This window comes from Durio zibethinus, chromosome 18, assembly GCF_047325235.1.
Source record: "Durio zibethinus cultivar Kanyao isolate XHJ-2024 chromosome 18, ASM4732523v1, whole genome shotgun sequence".
NCBI classification, from domain to species: Eukaryota; Viridiplantae; Streptophyta; class Magnoliopsida; order Malvales; family Malvaceae; genus Durio; species Durio zibethinus.
Genome location: NC_143179.1, coordinates 14873791 through 14890658, shown reverse-complemented (window position 1 = coordinate 14890658; position 16868 = coordinate 14873791). Strand labels below are relative to the sequence as shown.

Here is a 16868-nt window from a genome sequence, read left to right as displayed (position 1 = left end):
CTTCACTTTAAGCGGGCAAAAACAAAAGGCGTGTGGTTACAAGTGTTGCTGACATTGAAACTAGAATGTTTCCAGCATTTCGTTGTGAGAATTTTTTTTAATATATTTATGAATATTTATTTTTATTTTAATATATGTAAATTAAATATTAAATTTTTTTTATAAACAAATATATATTTGTAACAATTCGGTTTTATTTTTTAATGATTAACTTTTATTCATTTTATAGTTGTAATTAAATATTTTAGAATTACAGATTCTATCCATACGTTTAAATATTTAAAATGTTGTATTGACTAATTGACTCATGAAAAAAAAAAAAAAAAAGGCTATAAATATTTGCAACATTTTATATTTACATTAAGTATATTTATTAATACTATTATGCGGACGTTTTGTTCAAATAATCCTCATATTGAAGAATTTTAAGAGATTTCGAACAATTTTATAAAACCAAAATTATCTTTAACTTAAAATTTTATTTAGAAAAACTATATTTTTAATCAAAGCCATCTCTTTTGATTTTCAAATAATTAATTAATTATATTTTTTAATATATTTTTATCAATTTTAATTTTTATAAATAATTGAATACATTATCATAATAATAATAATAGAAAAATTATTATAGAACATAAAACAAATAAATATATCTCAATTAAAAATTATCAAGATTTATTTTTTTACTTGGCTTAGAGATATATTTATTTTTTATTTTTTTATAGGTGGTAAAAAGTAAAAAATAGCATTGTAAGGGTCATTCCATGAAAGCATACATTTTTTAAAAACAAATATTTACGTCAGATTGTATTTTCTTGGATACCATTGTTTTATGAGTTAGATCAATAATTAGATTATTTTTGTTGATTTAAAAAAAAAAAAAGTAAGTGAGCTGAGATTTTACTTGGTGCACTTTAAAAGTAAAACCTCTAAGCCAAGTAAAAAAATAAATCTTGATAATTTAATTAATTATATATTTTTAATATATTTTAATTAATTATTTAATTAATTAAAAAAATAAAAAGACCCAAATAAGAAAAATTCAAACTCAAAGACCTCAAACTTAAAATAATCTAAGTTGAAAATCATTTAACTCGAAATAACTCTAACATGAAATAAGACCCGCAATAACCCAAATTCATAAGACCTAAACTTGAGACCAATCAAATCCAAAAACCTTTAATCTTGATTTTAATCTGAAAATATCCCAATTATGATTGTTACGAGACAGAAATGGATTAAATTTGAGATAACTTCAATATGAATTGATACAAACCGAAAACAATTGTAACCCATGACAAATCTTAACCTTAAATTATCCCATTCAGAGCATTAAATAACTTTTAAAGTATTTAACTTTGATTGCTGACATGGTTAGCTCCTAATTACTACACTCTCTGTATTGCTTTAATCTCATAAAAAAGTACAATTAGTGCAGTAAGAAGAACAAAATTATTACAAGACACCAGCCGAGTGCCAAACACAACAAATAAATGGGCTTTCACAGATTATTTCACGTGAAGCAATTACGACTTCATGAACTTGAATTACACTGCTATTTTTCCTTATATAACACGAAAGAATCCTGGACCTGCCACCATAAACCAAAAAAAAAAAAAAAAAAAAAAAAGTCCCCTGAAACTAGGATGAGTAGCACTAGTTAGCAATGTACACGAGCTATGCAAAACAAACCCAACTTTTCCTAGCCAAAGACACCACATCTACCCATATTATACAGATAGTCCACATGAGAGTGCTGCAGCCTAGTTCCCACGTCCTAGAACAGAAGAAACAGACCCACTCCGCGCTCTTAAGTGACTTAAATGGCTGGAGCCCTTGGACTTCGAGTTCGAGGCACCAAAAACTTCTCCATTATACATCAAATGCTACTTCAAAGTCATAAAAGACAATCTGCAAAGCTTCAGGATCAGCACCTACTCTAAATGCTTTAGATCAGCCACTGCAAGGATAGAAACACAATTAGTATATGGCACTATTACTGCACCAACAGTGGAAAGTTGAGAAAAGCATTGATCCTATCTCAAACTTGCACCAACAGGTAAAAAGCTTTTTCACCAAGGGCACATCTTAAATAGCATATTTGAAAGGTCACGTTCACCCGCAAAATTGCACATAGGAGGTTTCATTTTTATTTTCACACACAATATTACATCAGAGAAGCTACAAAAACAGAATTTTATCAAAAAATCCCAACTACACTTAAGCGTGCATAAAATCAAAGAGGGAAGGGTAACATTTGTAGCATCATATATTTATAACCACCATCTTCATCATAGCTAGCAGAAGCAGCAGCAGCAGCAAAACTAGATCACATTATAGGACAAGTAGCTCACTAGTTAATAACATGCAGTGACCCCAAAACATTAACTTAACTAGGAGGCAAATCCTGAGCCATCATAAATAAACAACAGAAAATGAAAACAAAAATATGTTTTCCATAAACAAACAAAGTCGTACTAATGGCAATGCTAAATCTCATCGGTTGGGTTGATGATTAGAATACTTTCAAGTTTTCAACCAACTTTTGCATTCCAAAAGATATAAATGATACAACTTATGACATACCATATTTCATTTACATGGATTGCAGTATGATGCTACACCAAACCCAAGGCTCTGCATAGTTATTCTCATACCGACATACTATAACCAAACCAAGTCAGAACAACATAGCCACTGCAAACTAGATCAGAAAAGTTTAGTTGGAAAGTTGATCAAAATCACATGATTGACTCACTATTCCCCAAGGTCCAGTCAAAATCAGGCAGTTTTATATAGAAACACACAAATCTGTCAGAAATTTTTTGTTGAATTGATAAAAATCACACATTTACTAGTTATTCACCAAAGTCCAGTCAGAAAAAATGGTGATGTCCACCACTAGATCAGATGGATATATTCACAAATATATAGTTATCTGTAGTTTTATTTACTCAGCAAGTAGCAAAGTAGTTGCAAGCAAGTAGGAGTCCCAAAGACTAACATAATAACTGCTATCAATATTAACCTTTGGAACTCAATTCCTTAATTGTACCATTCAAACAAGTGCCAAGGCTTATTAGAAGGAGAAAATGGTTCCTCATCACATTGATATAAAGAAGTTTAGAAGGCAAGAATTAAGAGCATTCAGGCCTATTAAAGCAAGATGAAAGTGTCCTGCTAGATAAAAAGACCAGTCAAGGGTATCCATATCAATAAAAATAGAAGATTACACTCATCATAGAGTAGAGCTTGCTCATAACCCGCTTGCTTTCCATTGGTTTAACCCATGAAGGCTAAGAACTTAAGAAGTCATGTAGAAAAACTCCTCACTCCATCAGGAAAAAAAAAAGACGAGCATTTCTCAGCAGCTAATTTCTTTCTAACGCTCAACTGAAATTTTATCATAAAGTACTCAGTATTGCAAACTTATTTCTCTTGACATATCAGGTCCGTTCATTGTAAACACAAAAGAACACTGAAATTTGAAGTTTAAAAAAGCGGGAAGAGAAGGAAGCAAAGCTCTGTACTAATGCAAATGATCAGAAGAGTTAGAACTACAAATTTTATCATAAACTACAAGTATGACAATAAATGAAACTCACTAAAAAGCATCTAGAAAAAAAAAAATCCCCAAAAAGTTGCACTATCAAGAACCATAACAACTATAAAGTTTTATATTTAATAGACTATCATCTACAAGCCAATCCTAGATACTGGTACATTTAATTAGTTGCCACAGCATGAATAAACATTTATTACCAAGAATTTCAAGTATACCAAACTTTCAATCATGCTACACCAGCATATCATCTACAAGCCAATCCTAGATACTGGTACATTTAATTAGTTGCCACAGCATGAATAAACATTTATTACCAAGAATTTCAAGTATAATACCAAACTTTCAATCATGCTACACCAGCATATCCAGTCATAAAAATCACAAATATGAACCTGTTTTGCTTCTCCAAAAGATGCAAACTCATCTTAGATATTCCCTTTGCCAAAATGAAAAAATATTTTGAACAGATAATTGTTCAATATTTAGCTTATATAGTCTCCAATCATCCAACATTGAAGCTATAAATCTTCATCTCACAAGGACATTAATTGCCAAAACATACAATGTCTACAAATTTTTTTTCTTCTTTTTCTTACATGTGAAATCCCATTGATTCCGAATAGAAAGGGATGTAAATCTCTTGATCTTATAGACCTCACTCTCCCTCCTCAAGATTTGAATATGAAACCTTCAAGTTGAAGTCTATTTAAGGTGTCGCCTTGGGGTCTCAAGAACCACAATTCTTTACTGAGCCAAATTTTAATTCAAGTTATCATGAGATCACTTAAATAGTAAAACTTTGAGTCAAGGATATTCACCACCATTTACATCAAATGTCATCACTAAACACCATTCATACTATTCAAAAGAACCGCAATATAAACAAAACTGTACACAATTCTACAGCAGAAGATGCTCCATGAAAACAAGCATATACACCTAAGGAACTTTGAAGAATCAAATCATGAATTTTTGTAAGACACAGGAACATTTTATCATATCATACCTGAATGAGAAAACATTCAAGACCTTGGTGAATGTTCAGCATCAGACCCAGATGCTGAGGAACTTTCACTATCAGAGTCTGCAACAAACATTATATACGTTAAAACAATAAGAGAGAAAGTACAAAAAAAATCCAGTTAGAAACAAATCATAATACCAGTTGAAGAAGAAGCAGAATCACTGCTAGAGCTACTTGAACTACTTGACCTACTAGCATTATCTCCCGGCTTTTCAATTTCAACAGGTGATGTGGACACATTCTGTTCATCTGCAGGTAGAAGCATATAAATTTTTTGTCATCAATCCAACCAATCATGCAGCAATCAGAGTACCATCATTCTTATAACGTGAAAACTTACTAGTTGTGGCTTCTTTTGGCAGTTCCACCAAAACAGTAGCTGGAGTCTGCAACTAAATACAACATAAGCATGAATTCAGCAACTCTTGGGAAAAGATAATTACACAGGAAAATATGACAGAAAGCTTTACCTTCTCTGGTACAATCTGCTCAGCTTCTGCTCTAGCTTGAATGGCAAGTTCAGCTTTTCTCTTGTTTTTGCTCAAACTTTTCTTGTAGTTGGTAAAAAATCTATCTAGCTCCCAAAGAGTCTCAGTATCCACACTGTCAATATCCACTTCAATTTCATCGTCATGTTGAAAGAAAGCTGAATTCCTTTTCTTAATAATCTGTACAATGTTGTCCAGCTTCTCTGAAGGCAAACTCTGAAGGTTAGTGCTAAGCTTCTGCTTCTCCTCATAAGTCATATCCCTCTTATACAGATCCTTTGCCTTAGGCTTTTTTGGAGTAGCGGTCCTACCTGAAGGAGTAGTAGCAATGAGTTTTGGTCTCATATCAACAGGGCGTACCATCAACTCTGACCTATCCAAGATCCTTCTCATATCAAGTGGAGATGGAAGCATTGGATGTGCCTTTCTTGGTGTTGGCATAGGAAGACTCACTTCATATTCTATTGCAAGTCTCATATCTCGAATATAATCTGCCTCTATAGGAGCCCATTTGTCCTCAAATATCTGTGATAACTGCTCAGCCATTATATGAACATCTTGTCCCTTAGGATTATATGTCATAGCATTGCGAAATGTCAGTCTCACATCCTCGGCAAACTCTCTAGGAGACTTGTACCAGTTCTTGTTAAGCCTCGATTTCACAGTACCCAAATCCATTGGATGCTTGATGATACTATAGTAATCATGCAAACCCAAACCCTTGACATCAACAGGAGCATTAAAGACCCAACCATGCTTATGCTTCATTAGTCTTTCAAGCAAAGAGCTACAGCTCTTAAAGAACTTGTTACCCATACCAAACCCATGAGTGAATTCACCTCCTCCTTGCTTCTTCCCATTCAATTTCGACTTTTTGTTACTCTCAGCTGGTGGAAACTTATCTTTAGCAAGCAAAAACTCAGAATTCCGATAGAATTTATTCGCCTTAGGTGTTCTCTTCTCCTTCTCCAAATTTTCATTTGCAACCTGATTATTTTCCACGACAGAAATATTCAACTGGTTCAAAGGCCTTGATTGCTTAACAGGCTTCTGAGGAATACCCACTGATGCCACCTCTGGTTGAACCGTCTTGAATCCATAATCAACAGTGTCATTCGACGGAACACGGGAATTACCAAACCCACTTATTTGACCTTCTTTAACTTCAATCCTCTTCACCAAACTCCTCACCAAATCAAGCTCACTCTCCAGCTTCCTCCTCAGTTCCCGCATCTCCCGTTTTGATCTTGAAGCCAAATTGATCTTCACCCGGTTCTCTGAGCTGGGCTTCACTCCGTTGTCTGCCACAACATACTGCTTGTTAAGACATGAAGAGTCATCAGAAATTGCAGTATCTACACGCAAAGCAGGCTGTTGGTGAGATGAATCCCCGTATTCCAAAGGCAGAGGCTGAGCTGGTGCTTCAGCCAAGTTGTTGTTGTTGTCGCTGTTGTTCTTATCATTGGTGTTGTCCTCCTTGTTCGCAGCGGCAGGGGCAGCGGTTTTGATGACGGCACTGCTGCTCACAGCAGCGCTATTGACGTTGTTGTTGCTGTTGTTGTTGTTGTCATTGCTGGTGTTGCTGTTGTTAGTGGTGGCGTTGACAATATTGTTTTTCTTGGGACCCTTAAACGCCTTTCTCGTATAAACCTTGCTCTCCGTGTACCTCTGCTTCTCTCTCTCACCATCTTTTCCTTCTCCAACTACTGTCCCCGAAGCCATACATATATATTAGGGTTTAAAACCCTAATTTCCCCTTTTACAGTCTTCAACGAGACAATTCACGTTCTCAAATCAATCCAAACTAGGGTTTAACCACCTCCGCACCAAAACCCTAATTTCACCTCCCAAACTTGACAGCTCCTCAAAGTTTTAACGACCAAATCCAAGAGAAACCCAACAAATCTAGAGATCAAAAACCTCCTCGATCTGCAAAATTAAAACCAAAACATCTATACATCCGAAACCAAATTAAAGACACAAAGAAACAAAGAAAGAGAGATTTCTCAGCTCCATACCTTTGGCTCTTCGATTTCAGATCTTCAGAGTCTTTCTCTCTCAACGCTACTCTCTTTCTCTCTCTAAAAAGTTCTGTTCGTTTTTTCTCTGGATCTCTATCCTTATCTTACAGGTGTACGGTGAAGAGTGCTCTCGTGGTTACAAACGACTCGAGAGAAGCGTGTGTGCATCAAAAGAGCCGTGCTAGCGAAGATCATAGCGGAGATAGGGAGTGTTCGACTCACTCGCTTTTTTTGTCGTCCGTACCACGAACCAATTAAAAGATGGAACACGAGGAGAGTGAAAACAGTTTCCGGTAGAGGTTATAGGGTTAGATTTGGCGGAGAGCTTTAATTGTGGGGTTTTCGTAGATTTTTCCCAGCCGAGAAAAGGGTGCGTATGGTTTAATTCCCAGCTGTTCCATATAAGTCCAATTGTCCAGAGGGGAATGACACGGGTGGTGTACTTAACTATTTCCGGTTCAAGGTCAAAAATGCGTATGGATAATTGTTGGGGGGAATTCCATTTTGCTATCATGGAGTAAGAATAAGACATGATGTTTAACATATGATAATATCTCATTTGATTTCTGAATTATTATTTTTTTAATATAATATTTAAATTAAAAAAATTTTTAATTAGATATCTAAATTCTTAATTTGTATATTAATATTATTCAAAATTTAACTCTGTTAGTAGAATAGTTGACTTGATCATTTTAACTAATAAAAAATAGAGACTTGATGAAAAATTTACATATCATCTTAAATGATAAAACATGTGGCTACTTACATGTGAATTGATTTGGCATTCTAAAAAAATATATATCTAAAACAAATTATTTTTCCCTTAAACGTAAACCCCAAATTGAATACCCATGCGATCATAAACCCCAAATTTAAAATACAATCTAAAATTTTAGCAAATTTAAAACTACTATCTTCAAAAATCGAAGCTATTACTTTCACGATATCAACGACGAATGAAGAAAGCAAGATGACAGAAAGAAGATATTGGGATTCAGAAAATATTGGTATTCTGTTGAAAATTCATCAAAGACAAGTATACATTCTAAGCAATCACGATCAAGCTATAGCTTGAGAACAAGAGATCAATTTACTTCAATCAATTGTTATTATGGAGTAATGGCTCCAATTCGTAGGCAGACAACATTGAAGAATCCAAGAAAAAAATTTTATGAGTGTGGAAAGTTCTAAAAGGTATTATAGACATTTGTTAATTTATGCAAAGCTAGTCTTGTATTGATAGATAAAACTAATTTTGTTTCTTTTAACATTTTACAAGGTGTGAATAGTAAGTTTTTTCAATGGGTTGAAGATTAGCATTTATTGGACAATTAAAATACAAATCAGAATGAGGAATTGAGATTTGAAACAAACAAATTGCTGGCTAAGAACAAAAAGTTAAAGAAAGAAAATACTGCATTAAAGGAAAATTACAATAATAATGAAGTTAATAGGCTTTTGAATGAGATTTGAGTTCTAAAAATGAAAAAGAAATCATACAGAGATTTGGTAGCAAAGGGTTGAAAACTAATATGGTATTACAAAATTATGTTACTAATGTCTTGGATGGGGTTTTTCATTTTCATTTTAGGTTTTATTTTCTACTAGAGTGAAATATTTTAAGAATTTTAGATATAATTATATACTTTGTTTTAAACTATTGCAAGAATTATTCAAATAAAAGTAATATTTCAAATCAATTATTTAGTTTTCTTCATTTAATTTAAGTTGCTAAGCATGAACACATTATAAAGAAGATGAAACCAATTGATCATTACACATACAAGATGAAACCAATTCATTTATTTAAACCCATCATTGATCCATAAACAAGATGAAACTAATACATCATTGATCCATAAACAAGATTATCTAAAAAGATGAAACCAATTCATCAATTCCCTACTCATTAAACAAGTAAATGGATCATGATTATCCAAAAAAGGTAGAAATAATATCCATCATTGATCCATAAATAAGATGAAACAACATGAAACCATAAACAAGATGAAACCAATTCATTCATTATTGGCTAAAATCAATTCATGCAACATCCAACTATGTGGTTTCATCATTGCTCATTACACAAATAAATTGATCATAAATATCCAAAAAAAGCATAACAACATTCATCATAGTCATAAACAAAAATAACAAAAAAATTTACAAAAAGGTTTCATGTTAAAAAATAACATTTATATCAATTCTTGGAAATGTTACTAATCTTAAAGCTCTTAGACTTTTTGTTTCTAGCTTTGCTTCCTTGTGTACTTTGTATCTCATGTAGAAAAGTTAAAGCATCATCAAGTGCTATTGTAGTTTGTCTCTTCCTCTTGAAGCCCTATAAGTCATTTCTTAAATCCTGTATTGAAACCATTAAAGTATTACCAAATGATGCATAAAAGTCATATCCAATAACACATATAAATAGGTTACCTTGAAAATACCAGATTCTTTATCTCATATTCAATAACACCATCTAAATGGCCTCAATCTCTTTATTCAAAGAACCATTTATAGCTTTTTTTGATGTTAATGCACCCTTAGCACTGTTTGGAGTAGAGATTAACATCTGTCTTTTTAATTTAGTGTATTTACTAAAATTTTATTCATTAGCATAGATACATAAATCCTAAACAATCAACAGCATAACAAAAATTACATAAAAGGAACCTTACATTTAATATTTGTAGTCTTGTCTTCTCGTTAGCATATATGCCCATTATTTGCATGATTTTCCTCCTCCTAATTCCAAGTGGTAAAAGTTTTTCCATAATTTTTTCCTTTCCAGATAACTAACTTTTGGGTTCATGTGGCCTTTAGTGTTGCATAGGCTACTATTGTGTTTCGATGTTGTATGGCTGTGTAGTCTATCTTGATGGTGTGATTGTTGAAGTCTGTGTGGATGTTGTGGTTGCTACAGTCCATCTAGATGGTGTGGTTGTTGTACCCTCTATAAGTGGTGTGATACTGATTGGGACATTCTACAAATGCATAGATTGTACAAGTAATAATAATCATATTTCGATCAAGATATCATTCTCATAGAGATTAGTTAAAGTGGTTCCTAGACTAAGTATCTATTATCCTCATTCCCTTCTAAAGTTGGTTCAATTAAAGAATAATATCATACATGCTACTATAACTACTTTACAAATTTGGAAAGCAAAATTTGAGCTACTATTTTGCATAAAAAAAATGAAACATGATCAAATGAAAACAAGCTGGAATTTCAAAGATCTATCAAAGAAAATCATGAGAAATAAATTTCAAAGGCAAAAGTTGAAGAAAAGTCGCACAATGCAATGAAAGAACACAAAACCGCAACTAACAACTAACTTGTAATTGAACTTGAATTAATTGATCTAGATATAATTGATGCTAAAACAAGTAATCATAAATTGGAATTGAAAAGATCAACTAAGGAACTAGAAGAAAAATTGATTTAAAGAACAAAAACTGCAACAAAATACAAGAATTAACTAGAAACAACTAAAATAAAAAATGAAATTCAACTGAAACTCACTGAGTTGATGAGATAAAAAATTAGGTCTAGAAACTTATAATGAAAATGAACTTGAAATGAGCTAAGAAACAATTCATTAACAAGTTTACTATAAAATTCAATAAGAAAATCATAGCAAAATAGAGAAAAACAAACTCAATGAACTAGTAACTCAAGTGATACTCAAAACAGAGAAAAATAGAGCATTAACTAAACAATTCATCCAAATAGCCAGCAAATTCATGAATTAAATTGCAACAAAAGGCAAATTAGCAAGTAAACATGAATGTAAGGTTTGAAAGAAGCAAACTAAACATCTAGAAGGAAAGTGGATCATTGCAATATTATCACTCATGCACATAACACTTTTGCCTTCTCAATCCAGCTATAACTTTGAGGAATTAATTGTACTTGTACAATTGAATTTGAAGCTAAATTTTTATTAAATTATAGCCTTATGAACTAGGAATCTAGGAAAAAATTTTGAAGTAAATCACGTCAGGAATCGCCAAGTTTCGATCAAAAGAGTAAAGATAGGTTAAGTACGTAATTTTGAAATTAGATTTGAGTTCAACGTGAAATCAATAGAATTTGAAAAGGAAATCATGAGAATTTGCAAATTTACTTATAAAAATCTTAAAGAACATTGTAAAAGAGTGCTCAAAACATAAAATTAACAAGAATCAATCAAGAAAACTAGAATTAAAAGCTATTTGGCTAAAGAGAAAATATAAAAGTGCAATAAAGGAAATACAAAAATTTAAAGGAATAAGAAATGAAAATCCTAACGTAAAGTTTTTAAAATGGCCGGCACCTCCCTTTTATTCATAGAAAAATAAGAGGTGCCTCAAGCCCCAATATATCTCCTTCTTATTTAATCCTTCTTATTTTTAAGCTCTTTTATCATGAATTTTGCTAATCCAAAAAGTCCACATTATGGTCAATAGGAGTCCTCCAAAATGTGAACTCATTAACTCCATTTTACCTTCTTCAAATCACCAAAAGGTGGTGCCAAAACATTGCTACATTGCACTTGAACACTCATGGCAAGCATGCATATTTCTTTCCTATTTGGTGCCATATACACACATTTGTGCTTTCATTTTACTAAAAAAATTCAAGCCATAAAGAAAATCAATTTGACATTATAAGACTTAGCAAAATTCTAGAATTTAATTATCTAAAAACAATCAAGAAACCATAGAAGATAAGGGTAATAATATCTCCCTTAATAGGCAATTAAGTGCAATTATACAATTTTGGCCTATGTTGGCTTTTACCACCACAAATCCTCCAATTTAAGTCCAAATTGTCAAAAATTCCTCATTTTCTCTATTTTTACTAACACATGAGACAAATGTTCCTTTAGGAGTATTTTTGCCACAATTCATAAGGAATAAACTAAAATATAAGGAAAATTACACTAAAAATGAGCAAGAAAAGAGTAAAATTTTATTACAACCAACCTCCAAACTTAAGCTTTTGTTTGTCTTTAAGCAAAAGAAGATTGAGTAAGAATCATCATATACTTTTATTTTTTTCATTCAACATGAATGCCTCGTGGATTGATCAATGAATATAACTAAAGTAAAATCATGAAACTGTACTAATATACAATAATCAACTTAATCTAAGATCATTCCTAACTATGGTTCCACAAGCAAACAATACCTCTCATACATCCTTGCATGAAATCTAGTAATGTTATGCAAAACATAAAGATTCAAGAACAAAAATCAATAAAGTGTGCTTAAGTTCCATAAGGTTACTTATCACATCTTTCCATTAATTTAGATCCACATGTGACCAATGATCATTTAGGACTTTAATAAGCTTGTAATGTAAGGCTAGAGTCAAGGTATGATAAAAGTTAATTTAGGCTCAAGTACCCTAATAATGCATTACTTGTCTAGGATCATTTATAATTGAGCTTTTCATGGTAAAGAAAAGGTAAAGCTTGATTAAAGAATTACTCCCTAAACTTTTTTTTTGCCCTTTTTTTCTTTTTTTCTTTTCTTTGCTTTTCCACCATTTTATTGTTTTTGTTTTTGTTTTTGTTTTTTCGTTTTTTTCTTCTCCTTTCATTTTTTTTCTTTTTTCTTTTTATTCTTTTATAAGCTAACTTGACTTTTTTTTTTCTTTTTGGTTTTTTTTTCTATTCTTTTCTAAGCATCACCCTACCTCTCTAATAATGCATAGCGCATAAATGATGCATGAATGTCTTAATGCATATAGGACAAGGGACCAAAAAAAAAATAAAAAAATAAGTAAATCAAGGCTATGGGCTTGTAATGTGGTTTCAAAATAATGAAAAGACATAATAAGGCTCAAATGAAGTGACTATGGAAGAATTGTATCGAGGTTGGCTCGAAAAGGCTCAAACAATCCAAATGTAGCTTACATCATTTTCCTAATCATGTGTCATCTAGGATTTCACCTTGAAAGATAATCAAAATAAATTCTAGAACATGAAATACAACATAAAAAACTAATGCAAAAAAAAAGTGTCACATTCATATAATCAATCACTAGATAAAAATAAAATTCAATGATCAAAGTATTAACTCACAAATGAAACTCATAATCAAGAATTCACTAAACTTAAGCATCATATGATATTTCACACAATATTCAATCTTTTTCTAAAGTTATATTCATTCTCAATCTCTACCCATCATTGGCTTCATGAAGAACTAATCAAGGAAAGCATACTAATGATTCAAGCTACCACAAGTCAAGCTCAAATTCAAGGAAAAACTCTAAGAAAATTCAAAAAATTTTACAAACATTTTGAACAATTTTTTCATACCCTTAAACTTAAACAATATATTTTCCTTAATGTGTAGGCATGGTGGTCGAATCTCCCTTGTTTAAATAATGTTTAAGTTAACCTTATTTAATAATACATTTTAATTAAATAAGGTTGCCTCCCAAGAACCACTTTATTTTAAGTCAAAAGCTTGACTTTATTGGTGTTAGAGAATCACACAACTCTTAGTTCCTGAATCTACCGATTTCGTTTTCTTTTTTTACACCAAAATGTAATGCTAATCTTCAAATGGGCCCAATTCTCGAGGATAGATTTATGTTTCACCTCTATGAATAATCTAATTATATTATAATATGGACCAATAGAGGTGGTCATTGGTTTCAATACCAATGAATAAGGTACCACTATAGAGAATATGAATTTTTGCTTCAAGATGAAAAAGTCATCCATTAATGGTACAAAACGAATGATCATAAAAGATGGAAGTTAAAGGTATCAACCTAAAATTCAAATGTTTGGTAAATGTCTAAGCAGCTAGAAAGTCCCTTTATATCATCATCATCCAAACCCTTTATATTATCAACTTTTGACATTTCTTTCAAATTTTTCTCTATTGCATCTTCACCCTTTTCACTAGGCTCATCAAGGTTATCAAAAGTGGGGTTTCAACCACATGCATTTCTAAGTAATCATATAATAAATCTTTAAAGCACAAAGAAAAATGCATAGGTATATTACGAGGCTCAATGTCTTGTTCATTATGACCAATGCTAAGACCTTCTTATACTTTCAAGTAAGAAATTGAGCCATCCTTCCTAAATCATTTTCATTTACTTTCTCCTACATGGATGGTCTATTTAGGAAAAGCTATAAGAACAAGGTGTGTATAGTTTCAAGCATGAGATCATGAAATGAAAAAGCTACTAGACAAGTAGTTCTTTACTAATGAGTTATTACCTATCTTTACACTTAATATTAGATTCAAGAAAGAATGTGTCTAAGAGCTTAAGGGGTTTACTAATAGGCTTGCCTTATCAACACATCTATCCACCTTATGTATCTTTACACAATTATGTAAATGAACTTCAAGAAACTTCAAAACTGACATGAGTGAAATATCAAGCTTAACTTCTTCTTTAATGTTCTTCCTCAACTCCTTTAAATGATCCATCATTAGCAACTTTCCTAGCCATAAATATATCCTCATCTTTTACTATTTCTTTTTCCATAACTTTTATAAATTATTGAATATTCACCACAATATGCTTTTCATTATTATCAATCCACATCGAATTTTCCTTTCTATAATGATCCCTCAAGGTGCACTCTTTCTAATTTAACCAACTAATTTGAACTTTATAGTACTAGGCATAGAATATTGAAGATAAGTGTTTAAGGTATGTGCATTTAACTAATATGCGCAAAAGCCCTAATGGATAATTCTTGTTATTTTGGAAGAGTTTTTCTATAGTTTGAAGCCTTTCATTGAGTATTTTCTCAAGGATTTTTTTTTTATGAAAGAAGTGGTGGTAAATATAGTGTGGATGGAAAGTGATTTGAAGATAAATGGTATTGTGATGAAAAAAAAGTTTTTTATGATGGAACATAGTGTGGTATTTAAGGGATTTATAATGATACTAGGGAATATGGAAGTGGTGGAGAGTATTATGAAAATGAATGCTCAGTAAGATAAGTTAGGTTGTACTAAGGTAGTGAACTAAAGGAATGCCTCAAACTAATGTCCTACAAGTTTTTAGGATAACCTTCTTAAGTTTGAGTAGTGTAGGTATTTAAGTAAGAATAAATTTTTTGGTCATATGGACACCTAGCATTATGGTAGTCTCTACCATGAACTTTACTATTGTCATATTGGCTTTAAAAGTTATGGAAAAAAGTAGGCTTAGGATCATAACTAGCTCTATGGCCTCTACTTCATTTTCTAGATAGTCTAAAGTTTCGAATAAAGCTTTAAGGGCTGACTTTATTTTGACTTTATCTTTCTTATTAGGCCATAGTCCTAGGTAATCATAAAAATAATAAGATCTAGCATGGTCCACCCGATGCTTAGTTACCTCAAAAGTATTGGAATCCCACATGTGAAAAAAAATCCTAAACAAAAAAATTACATAAAGAAAGTTAGTTTTGTACAACTTAAAGAAACAAAAACAAGGCAAGTTAGAAACTAGCTTAACAAAAGTACAATAAGGGTAAACCAATCTATAGAACATGGATAAGGATGATATTAACCTAAGACTCTTTACTCTTAATCCTTGGTAATGAAGCAAAAACTTGATTGGGATATTTTACAAGTCCACAATTCGTACAAGTAATAATAATGACCTTTCTATCAAGATATCTTCTCATAAAGATTAGGTAAAAAGGTTTTTAAACTAAGTATCTATTATCCCTATACCCTTCTAAAGTTGGTTCAATCAAAGAATAAACATGAAAATTAAACTAATCTAAGAAAATCAAATCAAATAAGATATCATACATGCTATTGTAACTACCTTACAAATTTGGAAAGTAGAATTTGAGTTATTGTTTTGCATCAAAAAATGGAACATGATCAATAAAATACAAGCTGAATTTCAAATATCTATCAAAGAACATCATGAGAAATAAATTTGAAAAGAAAAAGTGCACAATGCAATGAAAGAACACAAAACCATAACTAACAACTAATTTGTAATTGAATTTGAATTAATTGATCTAGATTTAATTGATGCTAAAACAAGTGATCATAAACTAGAATTGAAAAGATCAATTAAGGAACTAGAAGGAAAACCGAATTGAAGAACAAAAAATGCAAGAAAATACAAGAATTAACTAGAAGTAACTAAAACAGAAAGTGAAATTCAACCAAAACTCACTGAGTTAATGAGAGAAAAAATTAGGTCTAAAAGCTTATAATGAAAATAAACTTGAAATGAGCTAAGAAACAATTCATCAACAAGTTTACTATAAAATTCAATAAGAAAATGCAGTAAAATAGAGAAAATTTAGCTCAATGAACTAGTAACTCAAGTGATACTCAAAATAGAGAAAAATAGAGCATTAACTAAACAATTCATCCAAATAGCCAACAAAGTCATAAATTAAATTACAATAAAATGAAAATAAGCAAGTAAACATGTAAATTTAAGAGTTTAAGGTTTGTGAGAAGCAAACTAAATGCCTAGAAGTAGAGTGGATCATTGCAATGCTATCACTCATGCATAGATAATTTTTGCCTTTTGGATCTAGCCTTAACTTTAAGGAATTAACTATATTTGTACATATTGAATTTGAAGCTAAATTTTTACTAAATTATAGCCTTATGAACTAGTAATTTAAGAAAAAATTTGAAGCAAATCAAGCTAGGAATCACCAAGTTTTGATCAAAAGACTAAAGATAGGTCAGGTATGCAATTTTGAAATCAGATTTGTGTACAATGTGAAATTAATAGAATTTGAAGAGGAAATCATTAGAATATGCAAATTTCATTGTGA

General features: G+C 31.4%; 1 protein-coding gene across 6 annotated transcripts; it reads right to left on the bottom strand.

Moving 5' to 3' along the window:
* Positions 1–1374: 1374 nt before the first annotated feature.
* LOC111299706 (transcription factor GTE4-like) lies at positions 1375–7170 on the bottom strand. 6 transcript variants are annotated; one of them, XR_002691334.2, is made up of 7 exons: positions 7096–7170; positions 5060–7006; positions 4930–4981; positions 4728–4838; positions 4572–4649; positions 2587–2704; positions 1375–1960 (listed from the first exon to the last, which is right to left on the bottom strand). XR_002691334.2 is itself a non-coding variant. In XM_022895088.2 (6 exons), exons 2-5 carry the CDS (start codon positions 6797–6799, stop codon positions 4588–4590), a joined length of 1965 nt encoding a protein of 654 aa, XP_022750823.2. In that variant the 5' UTR covers positions 6800–7006; positions 7096–7170; the 3' UTR covers positions 1375–1960; positions 4572–4587. The 6 variants fall into 6 exon arrangements, 2 of the variants coding, with proteins under 2 accessions (XP_022750823.2, XP_022750824.2); XR_002691335.2 differs by having other exon boundaries at positions 2587–2697; XR_016329911.1 differs by having other exon boundaries at positions 4930–4975.
* Between the last annotated feature and the right edge of the window lie 9698 nt (positions 7171–16868).